The sequence below is a fragment of the Tasmannia lanceolata genome, unplaced genomic scaffold (assembly GCF_043159265.1).
Source record: "Tasmannia lanceolata isolate RefF3 unplaced genomic scaffold, GAP_Taslan_0.1 ptg000007l, whole genome shotgun sequence".
NCBI classification, from domain to species: domain Eukaryota; kingdom Viridiplantae; phylum Streptophyta; class Magnoliopsida; order Canellales; family Winteraceae; genus Tasmannia; species Tasmannia lanceolata.
The window spans coordinates 1,029,178-1,050,156 of record NW_027518684.1 but is presented as its reverse complement, the minus strand read 5'-3'; the positions used below and the strand labels follow the sequence as shown (position 1 = coordinate 1,050,156).

General features: G+C 38.6%; 3 protein-coding genes across 3 annotated transcripts in view; all 3 read left to right on the top strand.

Moving 5' to 3' along the window:
- Nucleotides 1-1,762, top strand: part of SMC5 (structural maintenance of chromosomes 5) — a 55,961-nt gene extending 54,199 nt beyond the window's left edge. The window contains exons 26-30 of the mRNA XM_077384359.1: nucleotides 416-464; nucleotides 545-632; nucleotides 715-787; nucleotides 1,212-1,315; nucleotides 1,402-1,762. Coding sequence (XP_077240474.1) covers nucleotides 416-464; nucleotides 545-632; nucleotides 715-787; nucleotides 1,212-1,315; nucleotides 1,402-1,457 — 370 coding nt within the window. The 3' untranslated portion in view covers nucleotides 1,458-1,762. The remainder of the gene's footprint in view (nucleotides 1-415; nucleotides 465-544; nucleotides 633-714; nucleotides 788-1,211; nucleotides 1,316-1,401) is intronic.
- A 1,639-nt stretch (nucleotides 1,763-3,401) lies between these two features.
- On the top strand, nucleotides 3,402-5,476 carry LOC143880757 (peroxidase 5-like). The gene is made up of 2 exons (XM_077383731.1): nucleotides 3,402-3,693; nucleotides 4,554-5,476. Exons 1-2 carry the CDS (start codon nucleotides 3,463-3,465, stop codon nucleotides 5,337-5,339), a joined length of 1,017 nt encoding a protein of 338 aa, XP_077239846.1. The 5' UTR covers nucleotides 3,402-3,462; the 3' UTR covers nucleotides 5,340-5,476.
- Nucleotides 5,477-14,462: 8,986 nt separating this feature from the next.
- Nucleotides 14,463-16,468, top strand: LOC143880756 (peroxidase 5-like). Its single transcript, XM_077383730.1, has 2 exons — nucleotides 14,463-14,735; nucleotides 15,566-16,468. Exons 1-2 carry the CDS (start codon nucleotides 14,505-14,507, stop codon nucleotides 16,349-16,351), a joined length of 1,017 nt encoding a protein of 338 aa, XP_077239845.1. The 5' UTR covers nucleotides 14,463-14,504; the 3' UTR covers nucleotides 16,352-16,468.
- Nucleotides 16,469-20,979: the final 4,511 nt, after the last annotated feature.

Sequence of the window (20,979 nt, the reverse complement as noted above, 5' to 3'; positions counted from 1 at the left end):
ATAATTATCCCGAAATTTCGACCGAAATTACCTAAATTTCAGGGATTTCGACAGAAATTTCAGGGATTTCGATAACGAATAAAATATTCTTTTTATTAGTCCGTTGGATTTCGAGCGAAATTTCAGTTTCCCAGGGGTACGAAACGTATATCGAAATCGAAATTTAAAACCATGCTTAGATGAAGTTTGTAGTTATTGCCTTATTGATGGCGATAATTCTTGAGGATGCTTACCTACTGGAGACAAATTTCCAGCTATTGTAAATGTTCTAGTTTGAAAGTACTCCTATGCAATTCCATATGTATAGCTTGGCGTTCAATTATACTGTGATGAAGTTTTTAGTTATTGCCTTTCAAACTTAGTTTCAGATGCTCACTTATTTCATAACATTACTGGGTGACTTTTTTTCTATCAGGCCAGCAGGACAACTTCAAGTTCTGAGTGCTCATCATCAATCTGGGGGGGTATAAACTCTTGTTCTAGTTCTGCTCATGTACTATGCCAAACCCATCCTGTTGTGAACTCAGACTTTTCACTTTTCTAGGAACGCTCCGTATCCACGATTCTCTATCTGGTTTCTCTGCAAGACCTTACAAATTGCCCGTTCCGTGTGGTTGATGAAATTAATCAAGGTCAGTTACCATAACGAGTATCATGCGAGGCCCCTTTCTAAGAATTGCATAATGAAGAAATTTGCTTCTGTCCTTTACGTAGGAATGGACCCTATAAATGAGAGGAAGATGTTTCAGCAACTTGTAAGGGCATCCAGCAAACAGAATACACCTCAGTAAGATAATCTGCCATTTTTTTCTCACATTACTAGATAACTAACTGACTATATTGAGTTTGCAAGCCTCTCTATAAATGATCTGATAGTTGGCCATCAATGCGATATTTGACTGAGACGTCCCTCTTCCATCCCCCCCCCCACCCCAAAAAAAAATAAAAATAAAAATAAATAATAATAATAATAATAATAATAATAATAAGTCGAATTTTGACTTGCTGGCGATCTTCATCGTCGACTACTTTTTACCTTGGCTGAGTTCTTGTCCGAGTTGGCATTTTTCCCTACAAAGTCAATCAAAACAACTTTGACTCCTGAGTTATGACTGCATCAACTAAATACTCAATTGTAAAGGCACCTAGTCGACTAGTATTTGCTTTTGGCGGTTTTGAAAGCTGGGACTAATACTGCTAATGTTGTGTAGGTGTTTCTTGCTAACGCCAAAATTGCTGTCTGATCTGGATTACGGCGATAAATGTAGCATTCTGAATATGGAAAATGGGCCTTGGATTGGGGTTGCTGCCAAAGGTAACAACCACCACTTATTTCTTCTTTCTTAATTGATCTTCTTCTATCTTCTTTCTTATCTTCCTTTCTTTTTTAATGAGTCTCAGCGTGGAGCAGCGGGGAGTGTTGGGGGAAGGTTATGGGTTTGGAGCAAGATGATTGAAGTTCCAAGCACACCACAAGCGCTACAATTATAATAATCGATTACAAATGTAATATTGCTGGTGCAAAGCAATAGTGCTTAGATACTCCCTTTTGTTAGTTTCGGTTGGGTGCGTTCTTGTCTTCGATCTTCACATGTACTTGATTACAAATGTAACTCCAATAGTTTATGTGAAGTGAATTTCAAAATGACTATTAACAGTGAACGCTGGTCTCTTGTTCGGCTAGAGGCCTAGAGCATATTGAAGAACATGACTGCAACAGGAATCATGGTGGTTGTCTAAAATTTGGTTTCAGTTAATATAAGTATAAGAAGTAAAAATGCCAAAAAGGATAGAAAGTGTTATATTAGCGGCCCACCACCCAACCCTTCTTCCCTGGGCCAGCTCCCTCTGCTGTATTTATCACTGCCCTTTTACACCACAAAGGGGTGGCCCAAGGAAAAATTAGGGCAAAATTTTCAATTCCCCAAAAAAATCCTATCTTCTAAGCGCGTACCAAGAAGGTAAGTATCGGGCCTTCAAATCTGCCTTGGTTATGTGATCAAATACGTTGTTGATCCGAGCGGCAACAAGAAGTCAGAACAAAAACATGGTCAAAAGCCATTTACCATACAATGATCCATGCCAATAGAAGTTAAATCGTTCTTTGTTAAGTCCCTTATCTTATGCATGGGACATCTATTCGGGACAAGACCAAGGGTTGCAATTGGAGTCAATTTTTAGGATTTCGGGTTGAGCTTATACCTTAAAATCTGGTCGGGTTCAAGTTGATTCTTTTTTACCTAACCCAGCTTGCACCCCTAGACGTGCCCAGTTACTTGGTTTTCCAGCAATCCAGTCCAAAACCCTCCTTGTGGGTCCTGGGCTTATACATGCACGTAAGCTCTTTTGACTTCTACTCCTCCTAGATAATGTTTTACTCAGTAAACCACATATCTCTCTGATTTGACTTATTCCTTTGTACGTACAAGTCTCTTCCTCTTACTAACATAAGATTTCGTAAAAATTAACATAGTTGACAAGGACGAGGGAAGAATTGGCGCAATCCCAACCGTTCAAATACTATTATATAAATCTAGAGACAGTAGTTTATTGCATAACCGATAATTTCACAACTCATGCCATACTGATAAACAAATATTTGAAATGGTTTCCCTCTGAAAGGTCAGCACGACCTAGTCTGATTATCAAATTTCAAATCGTGACTTAATCTTTTAATTATTCTATAGGTGTGCAAGCTGTGATCAAACACTGAAGCTTACAATGCGCAAGATCAACTTCAAATTGAACTAAACTGATTAAAAATTAGGGGAGTAATTTGGATTGGGTCAGGTTGAGCTTTTGCTAAAAACAAAAAAGAATTGGAATCAACCCGAACCCAGCCCGACTTTTATGGTAAAAGCTCAACAAAAATTCCCCCAAATTGACAGGATCGAGTTGCACCCCTATTAAAAATTGTTCTCGGAGAGATTAGCCATAAAATGGTTTTAGGCTGTACTTAGCTTATAATAAAAAATACTTAGCTGTAATTTAGACTTGAGTGGTTTCCCAGTGTCGTGGCCCAAAAGACTAGTTCATGATTTCCTGGTTGGTGTGGCAACCATTTCAAATCTTTGTTCATTCTTGTACGACAGATATTTAGTGTATTAGAATAGCTGTGAATTGTCCACTTCATGAATGTTAAAGTTTAAAAAATCTATGTTAGTTGTACGGAAAATTCATGCACAAAGGAACGAGTCTATTTACTGCTTCTTCACACGGTTTGGTTTACAGAGTAAAACATCACCTTCATTTCTTAGGGGGCTTATAAATACTCTTATAACAGATCATGAGCTACACATCTCTACCTCATACTAAAGCTATCGTCTTCCTTACTAACCTCTCTCTCTCTATCTCTCTCTCTCTCTCTCTCTCTCTCTCTCTCTCTCTCTCTTACTCATACTAAAGCTATCTTCTTCCATATTAGTCCCTCTCTATCTATCTCTCCTTCCTGCCTCTAAGAGGATGAGGAGTTGGAGGACTCAAATGCCTGAGTTGGGCTATTTTCTAGTCTTTTATCTTGTCATTTTTGCCATGGCGCCCGTCTCCTTAGCCTCTCTAAAAGTGGGTTTCTACCAATCAACATGCCCTGTGGCGGAGGCAATTGTGAGACAAGTTGTGAACAAAGCCGTATCGAGAAATCCGGTATTCGCGGCAGGTCTCATTAGGATGCATTTCCATGACTGCTTTGTTAGGGTGAGCATTTCTTCTCTAGCTTTGCTTCATTAATTTGATCTTGTAGAGGCCTGCTTTGGAAGAAAAAGGGGGCAAAATAGAAATTACAGAGACTAAGGACCTATTTGGATATGTATGCATATAATCTTACATGCAGATAATTGGTTATAATAGTTTTATTTGCAATCAATGGATATAATAATTTTAGGAATGAATAATTAAGGCTACTGAGGTTGGCACTACCTCGTTCAGATAATTGCACTAACTCATATTTCCTTTTATTATCTAAACAGCTGTTATTACAGTTCCCAATAAACTCTCATGAGCCAATCAAAAAAGAAAAGACAAGCCTAGTTTGTGTAATAATTAAAACATGCTAGTTCAACTGTCAGTAGCCTAAATTAATTGATTTCGAAGAAATCTTTCTTGAATGTCCTATTTGCATATAAGATAAAATTTCAAAGGAATTTTCTGGAAAAGTTTGGAAAGGAAAAATATTTCTAGCATTTCCTATTTTTAAAACAATAAAAACGAATAACTTTGAACCAATCCTAATTTACTTTTATTGAGAGGGACCTTCAATTTATGATGATATCCCTCTAAATTAACCAAAATCATATTATTTCCCTCTAAATTATGAAAAAAAAATCGAGAAAACTTTTTTATCGGAAATGTTTTTCTTTTAATCCAGAAATGGACTTGGTTAAAATTACGTACCAAGTTCACTTGAAAATTTCTATGTAACAAAGCCCAAAGACTTTTCTTGGTAAAACTGATGCAGGCGAAAACTGCCAAGAACATGCAGTTTGTCATTGACTAAGAGAGGTTGTGTGTTATTCTACATAATTTTACTAACAATGCCTATATTGTATGTGTTGTAGGGTTGCGACGGTTCCGTGCTACTTGATTCAACACCGGGAAACCCTTCTGAGAAAGAGAGTCCTCCGAACAACCCAAGTCTACGCGGGTTTGAGGTGATCGATGAGGCAAAGACAATGATCGAACGCCATTGCCCACAGACTGTTTCTTGTTCCGACATACTCTCCTTTGCCGCTCGGGATAGTGCCTCGAAGGTCGGTGGCATTAACTATGACGTTCAAGGAGGACGCCGGGATGGAAGAATCTCCATGGAATCCGATGTTATTCCAAATATCCCCTCTCCTTTAGAAAATGCCCAACAACTCAAGGACAAATTTGCTAGAAAGGGGTTGTCACTTGATGAAATGGTGACACTCTCTGGGGCACACTCAATTGGAGTTTCACACTGTTCTTCCTTCTTAAAGCGCCTTTACTCCTTTAATTCTACCCATACACAAGATCCTACAATGGATCCGACCTTTGCCAACTATTTGAAAACTAAGTGTCCCCCTACGTCAAGCAGAGATGGCCAAGATCCAACGGTGAATCTCGACATCTCAACTCCGAATCGGCTAGATAACAAGTACTACAAGAATTTGAAGAAACACGAAGGAGTACTTACTTCAGATCAAACCCTTTTTAGTAGTCCCTCAACAAACCGGATGGTGAAAAAGAATGCAAATCATCCTTCTGCTTGGGAAGGCAAATTTGCAGCGGCTATGGTGCGCATGGGTTCTATTGATGTACTCACTGGAAACCAGGGGGAGATTAGAAAGAACTGCAGGGCTGTGAACAACTATTGGGTCTGACCAAAATGGTCAGGTAACAATATAATTTTTTATTCTTTCATTTAAAATTTACAATTGTGAATTGTTGTAGAGAACCCAATTGTTGATCGGTTTGTTCTTTGTACTACTCAATCTGAATAAAAAATGAAATCTCTGAACTCTTTTTCTTTCATGTGGTGATTTTCCTTACGAAAATTAGTTTGTTGTCGGTATCTTGACTGTGTACTTGCATGGGTATTAAATAAGGGAAGTGATATATTTGCCCCCTTTTTCTTCCTTGGGCCAGCCCTCTTTGGTGTATTTTTTACTACACTTTTACACTACAAGCGGGTGGCCCAAGTTCGAAAACAGGTAAATATATCATTTCCCTTAAATAATCTGCTCATGCCTTGTGACCCACATCTAATCTTGTCGAAGAAGAGACCTCATTGATTCAAGAGGGTCTTGGTCTCAAGGTCCATTTATTTTGGATTTTGAGAACCGATTGCAAGTCCAAAAATGGATTATTTGACTCTAATTTAAGTTTGATTTTGAGTACAATGATCAGTTCTCGCCCTGTTCATTTCAGATTGTGACAACCAATTGCGGGCCCCAAATTGATTATTGGATTCAAATTAAACATAATTTTAAACCCAATAATTATTAGGCAACCCTTTGTCTTTTAGCATGCTCCTTGCCGCCTCAACAAAGGTTCTATTTTTCAACTCAGCGACTCCATTCTGTTGTGGGTATAGGTCGCTGTCAACTGTCTTTTGATTCCACTTTCTTTACAGAAATTCTGAAATTCTTTGGAAATAAATTCATCACCATGGTCAGTACGAAGAGTAATAATAGAATAACCACTTTGGTTTTCGACAAGTGTCTTGAACTGTTTGAAGGAAGAGAAAGCCTCATCTTTTTGTTTCAGAAAATAAACCCATGCCATCCTTAAGTAATCATCAAGAAATATAATAAAATATTTATTTCCGCTCAAGGATAAAGTTTGCATAGGGCCACAAATATCAGCATGTACAAGCATCAAAAGCTTATATGCCCTCCAAGACTTACCACTTGAAAATTGTTCACGGTGATGTTTTTCCAAAACGCAAGCTTCACACACTTTTTCATCATAATTCAAAGAAGGAAAACCAACAGTCATATTCAATTTTTGCAATAAAGACAATACACCAAAATTCAAATGTGCATAACTTCAATGCTATAACATAGAGTCATCATCACATACACTAAAAGCATTGAATACTAGTTTTGAAAACACTAGTGAAAACATCTTATTTTCTATCATCTTAATAGAAAACACATGCTTTATACTCTTCTTATCATAAAGTTGACATTCTCCTTCATAAGAAATAGCACGATACCCCTTTTTATCAATTGACCCAAACTTAGCAAATTTTGAGCCAACCTAGGAACATACATAACATCTTGAATTTGTTTACTAGTGTAAAAACCACGATGAGACCAATACCATGTGCATTAACATGATTGTTATCACCCATTCTTAGTCGTGGTTTGACAGTTTCATCTATTTCAAGAAAATAATCCTTGTTCCTGGTCATGTGGTTACTACATCCACTATTTAAATACCATATTTCATCATTCGATTAAACATTGGCAGTAAGACATGATAAAGATACATTATCTTCTTTTTCAACATTTTCATCACTTTTCTCTTCATGATAATTTGCTTGTTCCCTAGCCTTTTGTTGACAATTTTTTTCAATATGACCATACTTTTTTGCAATAAAAATATTGGGGTAAATTCCTATTTGATTTCCACTATCCTTATACAAACAATCCTTATCAGCATGATTTGATTTTTTGCAAATGGAACAAAATAAAGAAGTACATTTATGTTTACCTCTACCTTGATTTCTTTGATTACCACTGAATTGGCCTCTTCCTCTTCCTCTGCTGCGGAATCCACCACGTCCACTACCTCTTCCTTCTCGGAAACCTTTATTTAAATCATTTGATTTCTTTCTTCAACTCCACTTTTGATTGAAACGCTTATTCCAGTGGATTTTCTGCAGTCCAATTCAATCTCTGCTCATATGCTTGCAAAGAACCCATTAATTCATTTATAGAATATGTAGATAAATCTTTAGACTCTTCTATGACAGCAACTACATGATCAAATTTATTTGAAAGACTCCTTAACACTTTTTCAACAACTTTTTGATCATCTAATTTTCCCCTATAAGTTCTTATTTGATTTATAATAGAACTAACTCTAGAGAAAAGCACTTGAATTGATTCAAAATTTTTAATATTCAAATTCTCAGAATCACGACGAAGGGTTTGTAACTTTACAGAGATTACCTTCGTAGTACCTTGGTATTCATTTTGAAGCAAATCCTATGCTTCTTTTGTTGTAGTTGCAGCCATGATCCTTGAAAATATTGGTTCATCTATGGCTTGTTGGATGAGGAAAAGAGCTCTTGCATCTTTCTTTTTATTCTCCTTCAATTTGTTCTTTTGTGCCGTGGTCAATCTTTCCGCTTCTGCAAAAATTTCATACCCATTCTCCACCAATTCCCATAATTTGTAAGACATAAATAACGTCTTCATCTTAATAGACTAAAGTTGAAAATTTTCACCTATAAATAAAGGAACACTATACTGAAAATTTGAAGAATTGGTGTTACCTGTCATGTTGCGAACCTACCGACCGTTGCCGGTATTTTTTGAATTCGCCTAGGCTTTTTTGTTCAATGGAAATCCCAAGAACTTCCGCTCTGTTACCACTTTGTAGAATATGAGAAACAAGAACACATGAACTGAAAAAGAATAGAAGAGGCACACAAGAATTAAACGTATTTGTTTCTCATTTTTTATTTATTTCATTCACTACACACACTCTGTTTACACATGACCCCGTCCAACCTTTAAATAGACTACGTCCCGCCAAACAAAATTCACACGATTCTCTTTTTGCAATACTAACCTCATACGACTCATATTAGGCTAACCTCTAACTTTCTAATGTAGGAGTTTCTATATGATGGCCGACCGGGTAATTTACAAGGGCTAGGTCCTAGCCCTTGATTTTTTATCTGGTCAAAACACTCAAAAAAGTATTTTAACCAGATCAAAAATCAAGGGCTAGGTGGTTTGCCACCTAGCCCTTGCTATTTTGACGGTCGGGCATCATATAAATTCTCCTAATATAGAGACTCGTTTACACACTCCTACTAACATTCTACTGTTTTGTGATAAGAATAAACAACTACTAGAAACTCATGACCGACTCAAACTTTAACAAGAAAAAGAAACGTGGTTGAATTAGACTTCCAACAACAATAACGAGCATCATCATCCCCCCCCCCCCCACAAAAGAAAATAATAATAATAATAATAATAAGCCGAATTTTGACTTGCTGGCCTACTTCATCGTCGACTCCTTTTTACCCTGGCTGAGTTCTTGTCCGAGTTGGCATTTTTCCCTACAAAGTCAATCAAAACAACTTTGACTCTCCTGAGTTATGACTGCATCAACTAAATACTCAATTGTAAAGGCACCTAGTCGACTAGTATTTGCTTTGGCCGGTTTTGAAAGCTGGGACTAGGGCTGCAACTCGAGCCGGGTAAAACCCGACCCGCATCGACCCGACCCGAAAATAGCCTGGGTCGGGTTCAGGTTTCATGGGTTTCGGGTCGAGCCGGGTTCAGCATTCAAAAGCCCGCATGAATCTCGGGTCGAGCCGGGTTTGAAGGGGCCCGACCCGACCCGACCCGAGTTACATAAGTTATAGTACGTACATTTTTTTCTATTGTTAGTTAAAAGTTAAAGGGATAATTACATTTACACCCCCTCTAGTTTCTGACACATCGACTTCCACCCCTATAGTTTAAAACGTGACAAATACACCCTTGTAGTTTCAATTTGTTTAAGGTAGGCCCCCTCAGCTGAAGGTTCGTCCATAGATTGAAGGGTTAGGATGATCCGATGGAGCTGATTTTTTGGGCACACCCTAACTATGTCAGGACCCATCAAATGAACGCTTTGGATCATCCAAACAATGTGGGCCCACATTATTTGGATGATTTTTTGGTAGTGTTTGGATTCGGGTAGGGGCCCACATTATTTGGATGATCCAAAGCGTTCATTTGATGGGTCCTGACATAGATATGGTGTGCCCAAAAAATCAGCTCCATCGGATCATCCTAACCCTTCAATCTATGGACGAACCTTCAGCTGAGGGGGCAAACCTTAAACAAATTGAAACTACAGGGGTGTATTTCTCACGTTTTAAACTATAGGGGTGGAAGTGGATGTGTCAGAAACTAGAGGGGGTGTAAATGTAATTATCCCAAAGTTAAAAGTGAAAACCTACGCACCCACTGTTACTGTATGTGAGTGTAATTTCTGCTTCTATGAGTTGAGTTGATTCAAGTGTTTGATTCAGCATTGTTTGATTGTAATTACAACATTGTTTGATTACATCATTGTTTGATTCAAGTGTGATGTGAGTGTAATTACATCATTGTTTGATTAAAGTGTAATGTGAGTGTAATTTCTGCTTCTATGAGTTGAGTTGCCTTGCCAAACAAGAATTTTCCTTAAAAATTTGCGTCAACGTGAAAAAACCCGACCCGACCCGAACCGACCCGAGATTTATCATGGGTAGGGCCGGGTTTGGGAATCGTGGGTTTTCCGGAAAAAAACCCGACCCGACCCGACCCGAGATATTTCTCGGGTAGGGTTGGGTTCTCCAAAACCCGACCCGCCCGACCCGAGTTGCAGCCCTAGCTGGGACTAATACTGCTAATGTTGTGTAGGTGTTTCTTGCTAACGCCAAAATTGCTGTCTGATCTGGATTACGGCGATAAATGTGGCATTCTGAATATGGAAAATGGGCCTTGGCTTGGGGTTGCTGCCAAAGGTAACAACCACCACTTATTTCTTCTTTCTTAATTGATCTTCTTCTATCTTCTTTCTTATCTTCCTTTCTTTTTTAATGAGTCTCAGCGTGGAGCAGCGGGGAGTGTTGGGGGAAGGTTATGGGTTTGGAGCAAGATGATTGAAGTTCCAAGCACACCACAAGCGCTACAATTATAATAGTTGATTACAAATGTAATATTGCTGGTGCAACGCAATATTGCTTAGATACTCCCTTTTGTTAGTTTCGGTTGGGTGTGTTCTTGTCTTCTTCACATGTACTTGATTACAAATGTAACTCCAAGAGTTTATGTGAAGTGAATTTCAAAATGACTATTAACAGTGAACGCTGGTCTCTTGTTCGGCTAGAGGCCTAGAGCTACCATTTATTAATCTAATTTTTTCCTTTTAGAACCATCAGATTGCCATTGGACGACTGGCTAGGATGTGATTCATACCCAACGAAGGATCCAATTATGATCCAATGGAGATTTTAAACCTTTCAAACCCCTCTTTTAATGGACGTGTTTCAAGTGTTTTTATAAAAGATATTGAAGAACATGACTGCAACAGAAATCATGGTGGTTGTCTAAAAAAAAGGGACCGAGAACCGAGAACCGAACCGGTTGGCCACCCCTAAATATAAGTATAAGAAGTAAAATGCCAAAAAGGATAGAAAGTGTTATATTAGCGGCCCACACAAACCCCTTCTTCCCTGGGCCAGCCCCCTCTGCTGTATTTATAATTGCCCTTTTACACCACAAAGGGGTGGCCCAAGGAAAAATTGGGGCAAATATTTCAATTCCCCAAAAAAATCCTATCTTCTAAGCGCTTACCTAGAAGGTAAGTATCGGGCCCTCACATCTGCCTTGGTTATGTGATCAAATACGTTGTTGATCCGAGCGGCAACAAGAAGTCAGAACAAAAACATGGTCAAAAGCCATTTACCATACATTGATCCATGCCAATAGAAGTTAACTCGTTCTTTGTTAAGTCCCTTATCTTATGCATGGACATCTATTCGGGACAAGACCAAGGGTTGCAATTGGAGTCAATTTTTAGGAATTCTGGTTGAGCTTTTACCTTAAAATCTTGTTCTTCACAAATAAAACATACAAAAAAATGAGGAATGATATACTCGATGGCCCTCTTTATGCAAGGGCTAAAGAAGGGCCTTTGAATTGATCCACATCGTTAAGTGTAACTGAATTCAGTTTCTCAACCGATTTTAAAAATGATGTGGATCTATTCAAGGCCCTTTTATGGCCCTTGCATAAAGAGGGCCCTTGCATCTATCATTCCTCTATAAAAAAAAAATTAAAAAAAATAAAAAAATCAGGCCAACAATTAATATCATTTCAGTAATATTTTGGCACGCGCACATGCAATATCATGCGAAGTCCGGTTGCATTTGGAGTCAATTTTTAGGATTTCGGTTTGAAGTTGATTCCAATTTATTTTTTACCTAACCCAAGTTGCACCCCTAGACGTGCTCAGTTAACTAACTGGTATTCTAGCTATCCAGTCCAAACCCTCCTTGTGGGTCCTGGGCTAATACATGCACGCTAGCTCTTTTGTCTTCTCCTCCTCTTAGATAATGTTTTGAGAAAAGTACGGAATGGGTGTCGATGTTTAGTGAAAATACGGATTGCAGACACCTTTTGAAACAAGAACAAAAAACGACCTAATCTTCAAAATTTGGTTGGAAAAAGACCCTGATACCCTTCTGACATCAGCAGAAACATCATTCAGCCTCCTTTTTCATTACTAGCGTATTTCACGAGGTTCTTTTGGTTCGTCTGGTATTTGAACCACAAGAAGTCACAGAACCTTGGGTTCGTTTCTATCTTGGCCGTCGGAAATACCTAGAGACGGATGGATGTCGGACACGTGTTGAAAAACTTTTTGGAATGCTAGCGGCTCTATACATATTCGGTTTGGTTTGGATTGAAATCTTTCTGTGAACCCAGAGTCCTTGGGTTCCTTTAAATCTTGGTCGTCGCTAATATGAATAGACGGTCGGATCCACGACACGTGGACATCAATATGAAAAGGTGGCGTCTTCTACTAATACCCCTCTCTATAACCATTATTCCCTTCTCTGTAACCATTATTTCCGCCGGCGTAACCATTATTTCCGCCGGCGTACCCATTATTTCCGCCGGCGTACCCATTATTTCCGCCGGCGTACCCATTATTCCCCTCTCTGTAACCATTATTTCCATCGGCGTACTATTCCTATTCCCCTCTCTGTAACCATTATTTCCATCGAGATACCCATTATTCCGCCGGCGTACCCATTATTCTCCTGTCTGTAACCATTATTTCCATCGGCGTACCCATTATTTCCCTTTCTGCAACTATTATTTCCATCAGCGTACCCATTATTTCCGCCGGCGTACCCATTATTTTCTTCTGTAACTATTATTTCCATCGGTGTACACATTATTTCAGCCGGCGTACCCATTATTTGCATCTATGTAACCATTATTTCCATCGGCGTACACATTATTTCCGTCGGCGTACTCATTATTTCCCTCTGTAACCATTATTTTCATCAGCGTACCCATTATTTTCCGTCGGCGTACCCATTATTTCTATCTCGGCCGTCGGAAATACCTAGAGAAGGATGGATGCCTGACACGTGTTGAAAAGATAAGTGAGAAAAGATAACGTCTACCATTCTAAGCCAAAAGAAAAATGAGAAAAGATAACGTCAGTGTTCCAAAAAGTACAATAACGTCGGGGTTCCAAAAAGTTTTCCAACACTTGTCAAGATCCATCCGGCTCTAGTTACTTCCAACGGCCAAGATAGAAACGAACCCAAGGTTCTCTCGGTTCAAATACACATTTAAATGAACCAAAAGAAGCCTCGTGAATCGGGCCAATTTAAGAGGAAGTAATGAAAAGGAGGACTCTGTTGATGTTAGAAGGGTATCAGGGTCTTTTGACCACCCGATTTTGAAGTTTAGCCCTTTTCTTGTTCTTGTTTTAAAAGGTGCCCGCAATCCGTATTTTCACTAAACATCGGCCCGCATCCGTGCTTTTCTCTAATGTTTTACTCCGTAAGCCACATGTTTTAAGATACACTATCCATTATCTCTGATTTGACTTATTTCTTTGTACATACAAGTCTCTTCCTCTTACTAACATAAGATTTCGTAAAAATTAACATAGATGACAAGGACAAGGGAAGAATTGGGCAAACCCACCGTTCAAATACTATTATATAAATCTAGAGACAGTAGTTTATTGCATAACCGATATTTTCACAACTCATGCCATACTGATAAACAAATATTTGAAATGGTTTCCCTCTGAAAGGTCAGCACGACCTAGTCTTATCAAATTTCAAATTGTGACTTAATCTTTTAATTATTCTGTAGGTGTGCAAGCTGTGATCAAACACTGAAGCTTACAATGCGCAATATCAACATCAAATTGAATTAAACTGATTAAAAATTAGGGGAGTAATTTGGATCTAGTCGGCTAAAATATGAGTTGGAATCAACCCGAACCTAGCCCATTTTATGGTTAAAGCTCAACCAAAAATTCCCAAAAATCGACCTGAGTTGCACACCTATTAAAAATGGTAAAATAGGTGCGCAATTTGGATCGGGTCAGGTTGAGCTTTTGCTTAAAAAAAAGAAGAAATGGAATCAACCCGAACCCAGCCCGATTTTTACGGTAAAAGCTCAACAAGATTTCCCCCAAATTGACTGGATCGAGTTCCACCCCTATTAAAAAAATTTCTGGGAGAGATTAGCCATAAAATGGTTTTAGGCTGTACTTAGCTTATAATAAAAAATACTTAGCTGTAATTTAGACTTGGTTGTTTCTCAGTATGGTGGCCCAAAAGACTAGTTCATGATTTCCTGGTTGGTGTGGCAACCATTTCAAATCTTTGTTCATTCTTGTACGGCAGACATTATTCGACAATGCTATAAACTCGTGTGAGTACATTTATACAGTGTATTAGAATAGCTGTGAATTGTCCACTTCATGAATGTTAAAGTTTAAAAAATCTATGCTAGTTGTACGGAAAATTCATTCACAAAGGAACGAGTCTATTTACTGCTTCTTCACACGGTTTGGTTTACAGAGTAAAACATCACCTTCATTTCTTAGGGGGCTTATAAATACTCTTATAACAGATCATGAGCTACACATCTCTACCTCATACTAAAGCTATCGTCTTCCTTACTAACCTCTCTCTCTCTCTCTCACACACACACACACTCATACTAAAGCTATCTTCTTCCATATTAGTCCCTCTCTATCTATCTCTCTTTCCTGCCTCTAAGAGGATGAGGAGTTGGAGGACTCAAATGCCTGAGTTGGGCTATTTTCTAGTCTTTTATCTTGTCATTTTTGCCATGGCGCCCGTCTCCTTAGCCTCTCTAAAAGTGGGTTTCTACCAATCGACATGCCCTGTGGCAGAGGCAATTGTAAGACAAGTTGTGAACAAAGCCGTATCGAGAAATCCGGGATTCGCGGCAGGTCTCATTAGGATGCATTTCCATGACTGCTTTGTTAGGGTGAGCATTTCTTCTCTAGCTTTGCTTCATTAATTTGATCCTCTAAAGGCCTGCTTTGGTAAAAAAGGGGGAAAATAGAAATTTTAGAGACTAAGGACCTATTTGGAATCAATGGATATAATAATTTTAGGAATGAATAATTAAGTCTACTGAGGTTGGCACTACCTCGTTCAGATAATTGCACTAACTCATATTGTCTTTTATTATCTAAACAGCTGTCAAAGGTTATTACAGTTCCCAATAAACTCTCATGAGCCAATCAAAAAAGAAAAGACAAGCCTAGTTTGTGTAATAACTAAAACATGCTAGTTCAACTGTCACTAGCCTAAATTAATTGATTTCAAAGAAGTCTTTATTGAATGTCCTATTTGCATATAAGATGAAATTTCACAGGAATTTTCTGGAAAAGTTTGGAAAGGAAAAATATTTCTAGCATTTCCTATTTTTAAAACAATAAAAACGAATAACTTTGAACCAATCCTAATTTACTTTTATTTAGAGGGACCTTCAATTTATGATGATATCCCTCTAAATTAACCAAAATCATATTATTTCCCTCTAAATTATGAAAAAATAAATGGAGAAAAACTTTCCATCAGAGATGTTTTCTTTTAATCCAGACATGGACTCGGTTAAAATTAAGCACCAAGTTCACTTAAATCAATCTCTTCTCCATTGAAAATTTCTATGTAACATAGTTCAAAGACTTTTCCTGGTAAAACTGATGCAGGCAAAAACTACCAAGAACATGCTGTTTGTCATTGACTAAGAGATGTTGTGTGTTATTCTATATAATTTTACTAACAATGCCTATATTGTATGTGTTGTAGGGTTGCGACGGTTCCGTGCTACTTGATTCCACACCGGGAAACCCTTCTGAGAAAGAGAGTCCTCCGAACAACCCAAGTCTACGCGGGTTTGAGGTGATCGATGAGGCAAAGGCAATGATCGAACGCCATTGCCCACAGACTGTTTCTTGCTCCGACATACTCGCCTTTGCCGCTCGGGATAGTGCCTCGAAGGTCGGTGGCATTAACTATTACGTTCAAGCGGGACGCCGGGATGGAAGAATCTCCATGGAATCCGATGTTATTCCAAATCTCCCCTCTCCTATAGAAAATGCCCAACAACTCAAGGACAAATTTGCTAGAAAGGGATTGTCACTTGATGAAATGGTGACACTCTCTAGGGCACACTCAATTGGAGTTTCACACTGTTCTTCCTTCTTAAAGCGCCTTTACTCCTTTAATTCTACCCATACACAAGATCCTACAATGGATCCGACCTTTGCCAACTATTTGAAAACTAAGTGTCCCCCTACGTCAAGCAGAGATGGCCAAGATCCAACTGTGAATCTCGACATCTCGACTCCGAATCGGCTTGATAACAAGTACTACAAGAATTTGAAGAAACACGAAGGAGTTCTTACTTCAGATCAAACCCTTTTTAGTAGTCCCTCAACAAACAGGATGGTGAAAAAGAATGCAAATCATCCTACTGCTTGGGAAGGCAAATTTGCAGCGGCTATGGTGCGCATGGGTTCTATTGATGTACTCACTGGAAACCAGGGGGAGATTAGAAAGAACTGCAGGGCTGTGAACAACTATTGGGTCTGACCAAAATGGTCAGGTAACAATATAATTTTTTATTCTTTCATTGAAACTTTACAATTGTGAATTGTTGTAGAGAACCCAATTGTTGATCGGTTTGTTCTTTGTACTACTCAATCTGAATAAAAAATGAAATCTCTGAACTCTTTTTCTTTCATGTGGTGATTTTCCTTAAGAAAATTAGTTTGTTGTTGGTATCTTGACTGTGTACTTGCATGGGTATTAAATAAGGGAAGTGATATATTTGCCCCCTTTTTCTTCCTTGGGCCAGCCCTCTTTGGTGTTTTTATGACTACACTTTTACCCTACAAGCGGGTGGCCCAAGTTCGAAAACAGGTAAATATATCATTTCCCTTAAATAAAATCGGATTTTGAGAACCGATTGCAAGCCCAAATGGATGATTTGACTCTAATTTAAGTTTGATTTTGAGTACAATGATCAGTTCTGGCCCTGTTCGTTTCAGATTGTGACAACCAATTGCGGGCCCCAAATTGATTATTGGACTCAAATTAAACATAATTTTAAGTCCAATAATTGGTTTGAGGCCCACAATCGGTTGTCACAATCTAAAACGATTAGGCCTAAGATGCATATCAGACCACGTTATCATTATATTGAACCTAAGGGATTTGCTACGGTCCATCGCAAAAGGCATTTCGCGGCTGGCATGTCAGACCAGTCACCTCGCGAATGAAGACAACAGCTTTTGTCTCCATTCACGAGGTGGAGACAAAAGCTATATTGCCGTGGATGCTAGCAATTCCCTGACCCTAAAGGCTATAGTGTATCTAGTATCTATGACTGCAAAAGGGGTTGATGTACTTCATGTGGGAAGGATGACTTAGATGCATGGTTTTAAATTTCGATTGAAATCCAAAATTTCGGTCTAAAATTTCAGGTTTCGGTGGAGACCGAAACCGAAATGGTACATACCCAAAACATGGCTTTATTTCGTAAATAACAAAATTTCGTGCGAAATTTTAGGGATTTCGACCAAATTTGTGGTTATTTTAATTATTTTATAGTTCGACCGAAATTTCAAGAATTTCGATAACGAATAAAATATTATTTTTATTATTTCGTAGGATTTTGAGCGAAATTTTGAAATTTCGGTTTCCCAGGGGTACGAAACGTATATCGAAATCGAAATTAAAAACCATGCTTAGATGAAGTTTGTAGTTATTGCCTTATTAATGGCGATAATTCTTGAGGATGCTTACCTACCGGAGACAAATTTCCAGCTATTGTAAATGTTCTAGTTTGGAAGTTCTCCTATGCAATTCCATATGTATAGCTTGGCGTTCAATTATACTTTGATGACGTTTTTAGTTTTTGCCTTTCAAACTTAGTTTCAAATGCTCACTTATTTCATAACATTACTGGGTGACTTTTTCTCTATCAGGCCAGCAGGACAGCTTCAAGTTTTGGGTGCTCATCATCAATCTGGGGGGTATAAACTCTTGTTCTAGTTTTGCTCATGTACTATGCTAAACCCATCATGTTGTGAACTCAGACTTTTCACTTTTCTAGGAACGCTTGGTATCCACGATTCTCTATCTGGTTTCTCTGCAAGACCTTACAAATTGCCCGTTTTCCTTGTGGTTGATGAAATTAATCAAGGTCAGTTACCATTGTAGAATATGAGCAAGAACACATGAACTGAAAAAGAATAGAAGAGGCACACAAGAATTAAACGTATATGTTTCGCATTTTTTTTTTCATTCTGTAGACACCCCATTTTGATCGTACCCCAAGTAGCCTCGTTTTTAATAAAAGTCCTATCAAACTAGTGTTCCGAAGTCCCAAATTGTGCCCTAGGTTATCTTAGGGTCCCACCGAAGTCCCTGCAAAATTTCGTCGAAATCCGAGCTGATTTGCCCAGCGAGCGAACTCCGGAAAGTGTTGTGGTGCAAGTTCAGAAGGGTGGTGATTTAGCCAGAAAATGGGTTGTGCTGGAATCTGGAAAACCAGTTCAAATTCGCCATTGTGGGCTGTCCAGGAGGATATATGGGTACACAGATTAGTGTACAACACAATTGAGGGGTGCATTATCCGAGGCTAGGGTAATTTTGTAAATAGTGAAGATGCTTTTCTTCCCCTTCAAGTCACCATTAGGCCCTAATCTAGATTACTAAGGGGTTAGGGGCTAGGATTAGTTAAGAAGCATCTTAGGAAGCTTCTTTGGAAACCTCTATATGGGTACACCCTCCTGCCGGCCATAGCCCACCGAAACCTCTATCCCCAACCACCTCCATCTCTACCCCATCCGAGCTCCATCATCATCCACCTTACTCTCTATCTCCTTCAAACCCTTTTCTCATTTACCCAAAACCCATATCCACCATTTTTTGGACCAACCATCCCTTTGTCACCGACCAGCCACCGCATCCCATCTCCATTTCCACCATTACCTCTATCTCAGCTACACCACCCCCATTATCCCCTTCTTTAAGCTCCTAACCCAGCTTTTATAAAACCCCTTTCATACAACCCATATTCATTATCACCTCCACCTCCGACAAGCCTCTTCGGAATCCGGCAGATTCCCCGCCACCGGTGGCTTTCTTCCATCTCCATTACTACAAGCCACTCATCCTCATTCCCACTAACCTCCATTAAACCCATTTCCATCAAAACCCTATGCATCTCCTTCAACCCCAACTCCTTTTCTACCAACAAAATTCGTAGATTCCAGCCCGGAATCCGACCATTCCCATCCATCACACTATCAGCCACATCCTCCATTTCTCCTCCCTGCTAACCCATTTTTCCAACGACCTTTGTACTCTCCGGTAATCCCAAATCCCCTGCAACTTCCGGTCATTTCATCTTCTCCGACCAAATTTTGCCGGATTCCGGTTGTTTCTGCTGCTTCATCAAAGATTCAGTTTCATCTCATCAGATCTGAGGCGTTAGAATAGGTTCTAGAGTCATTTAAAAAGAGTAAAGGAAAAAGGTCGAGATCCAAAAGGATTCGAGCAGGAGGAAAGCTCAAAAAAGATTTTCTCCGGTGAAAATTTCACCGGAATCCGATCTTCTCTTCGATCTATTATTGAGTTTTCTTAACAAGAAGGTATGTTTTTTTTTTTAAAAAAAACCTTGCTGCTTCAATTACTTGCATTCTTTCTCGTTTTAATGGTGGTTAGTTAGAATAGATCATATATTATAGATTTGTCTTGGACTTTTGTTTTCATTTTTATCAAAAATTTATTAGTTTCATTTGTCGTGTGAGTTAATCAATTTATTCTCTGGACTATTGGTTTGTTGCAATCTGTGACTCTGGATACTAGTAGGGATCCTAGCTGCTTTGATAAATTTGGAAAAAGAAATTATGATGTGCTAAAACCGATGATTTGAGGAAGACAAGTTTGTAGAGATGCTAATCTGTTTTAATTATGTAGTTCTCTTTGTTTTGATAAAATGATTCTTGATCCCTTTTGTGTTATGATGGCTACTTATTATTTCAAATCACTAAAGAATTCATGCGAGATCTACTATTATGCTTAGAGTATCATTGTTTGACCCCGCCGTCAGTAAAGAATTGGGTAAGTGTGCATTCTGTGTAGCGTTTGTCGTCTTGGGACAACAAAGTTTGTAGCATGAAGAAGAGGAGGGAGAAGAAGAGAAGATGTGATGGTAGAAGTTGTTGATTGAATTGGAACCACCCCCATGAATGGTTATCCCAATTCTGCTCCATCCATGCGATGCTAGAGGAGATGGTATTGCAGAGAGATACAACGAGAGAGAAGGAGTGAGGAATGGGTATTAGTCAGAGATCCAAGTAACTAGTTAAGAAATTTGAAAACAGAGAGGCAGCTTTGAATTTGTCAAACTGAATTTTGGACTCAAATTTACGATTGATTTTGAGTCTACTAATCAATTTTGAAGTTGCTATCAGTGCTCATAGTCTATAACAAACAGGGCCTTAGTGAGAAGTGTTCGGGTGAAAATTGGCAGCCAATCAAGCCCAGACAGGTGGCAGAGAAGCCAAGGAAAGAAGGTCATTTCGCAACCATTAAACACCCTAAAATACCCCTCCTTCAAATTTTCGTCCCTTTTGTGTTTGAAGGGCATTTTTGCCCATTAAGATAAGTTAATGGTTAGGCTTTTATGAAAGCCTATAAATAATCTTTTCCGTAGCTTTTGGGGAGCTTAACAGAAACCTTTATGTTTTGTACATGATATGGTTTAAGTACATGATTTAGCTTTTGTTTTGTATGGTTTAAGTACATTATTCAACCCCTGTTTTGCTCACTTTTGTCCATTTGGTTTCTTGTCAATAATTGTAGTATGGTTTTGAGAGCCTTTAGGATCTCTTTTGGGATGGTTTAGGTTGGGTTCTGTTAATCTGCCATGGTTTAAGCAAAAAAAAAATAAAAAAATATAGCTTTGATTGTCAAGAAATCAATTCAAATGATGTTCATAACCTGGAAACCCTTGTGCTGTTGTCTTGGTACATGATCAAAAAAGAAATTTTAGTAGTTTGCATCCTAACGATAGATATGCATTCGTTCTCACTGACATGTGGAAAGAAAATATCAAGACATGATCATGATTAATACTGGTTTCATTAGTTGCTTCCTATACATCATTTAATTCATCCATGGAATTTTATAAGTGATAACTTTGTTGT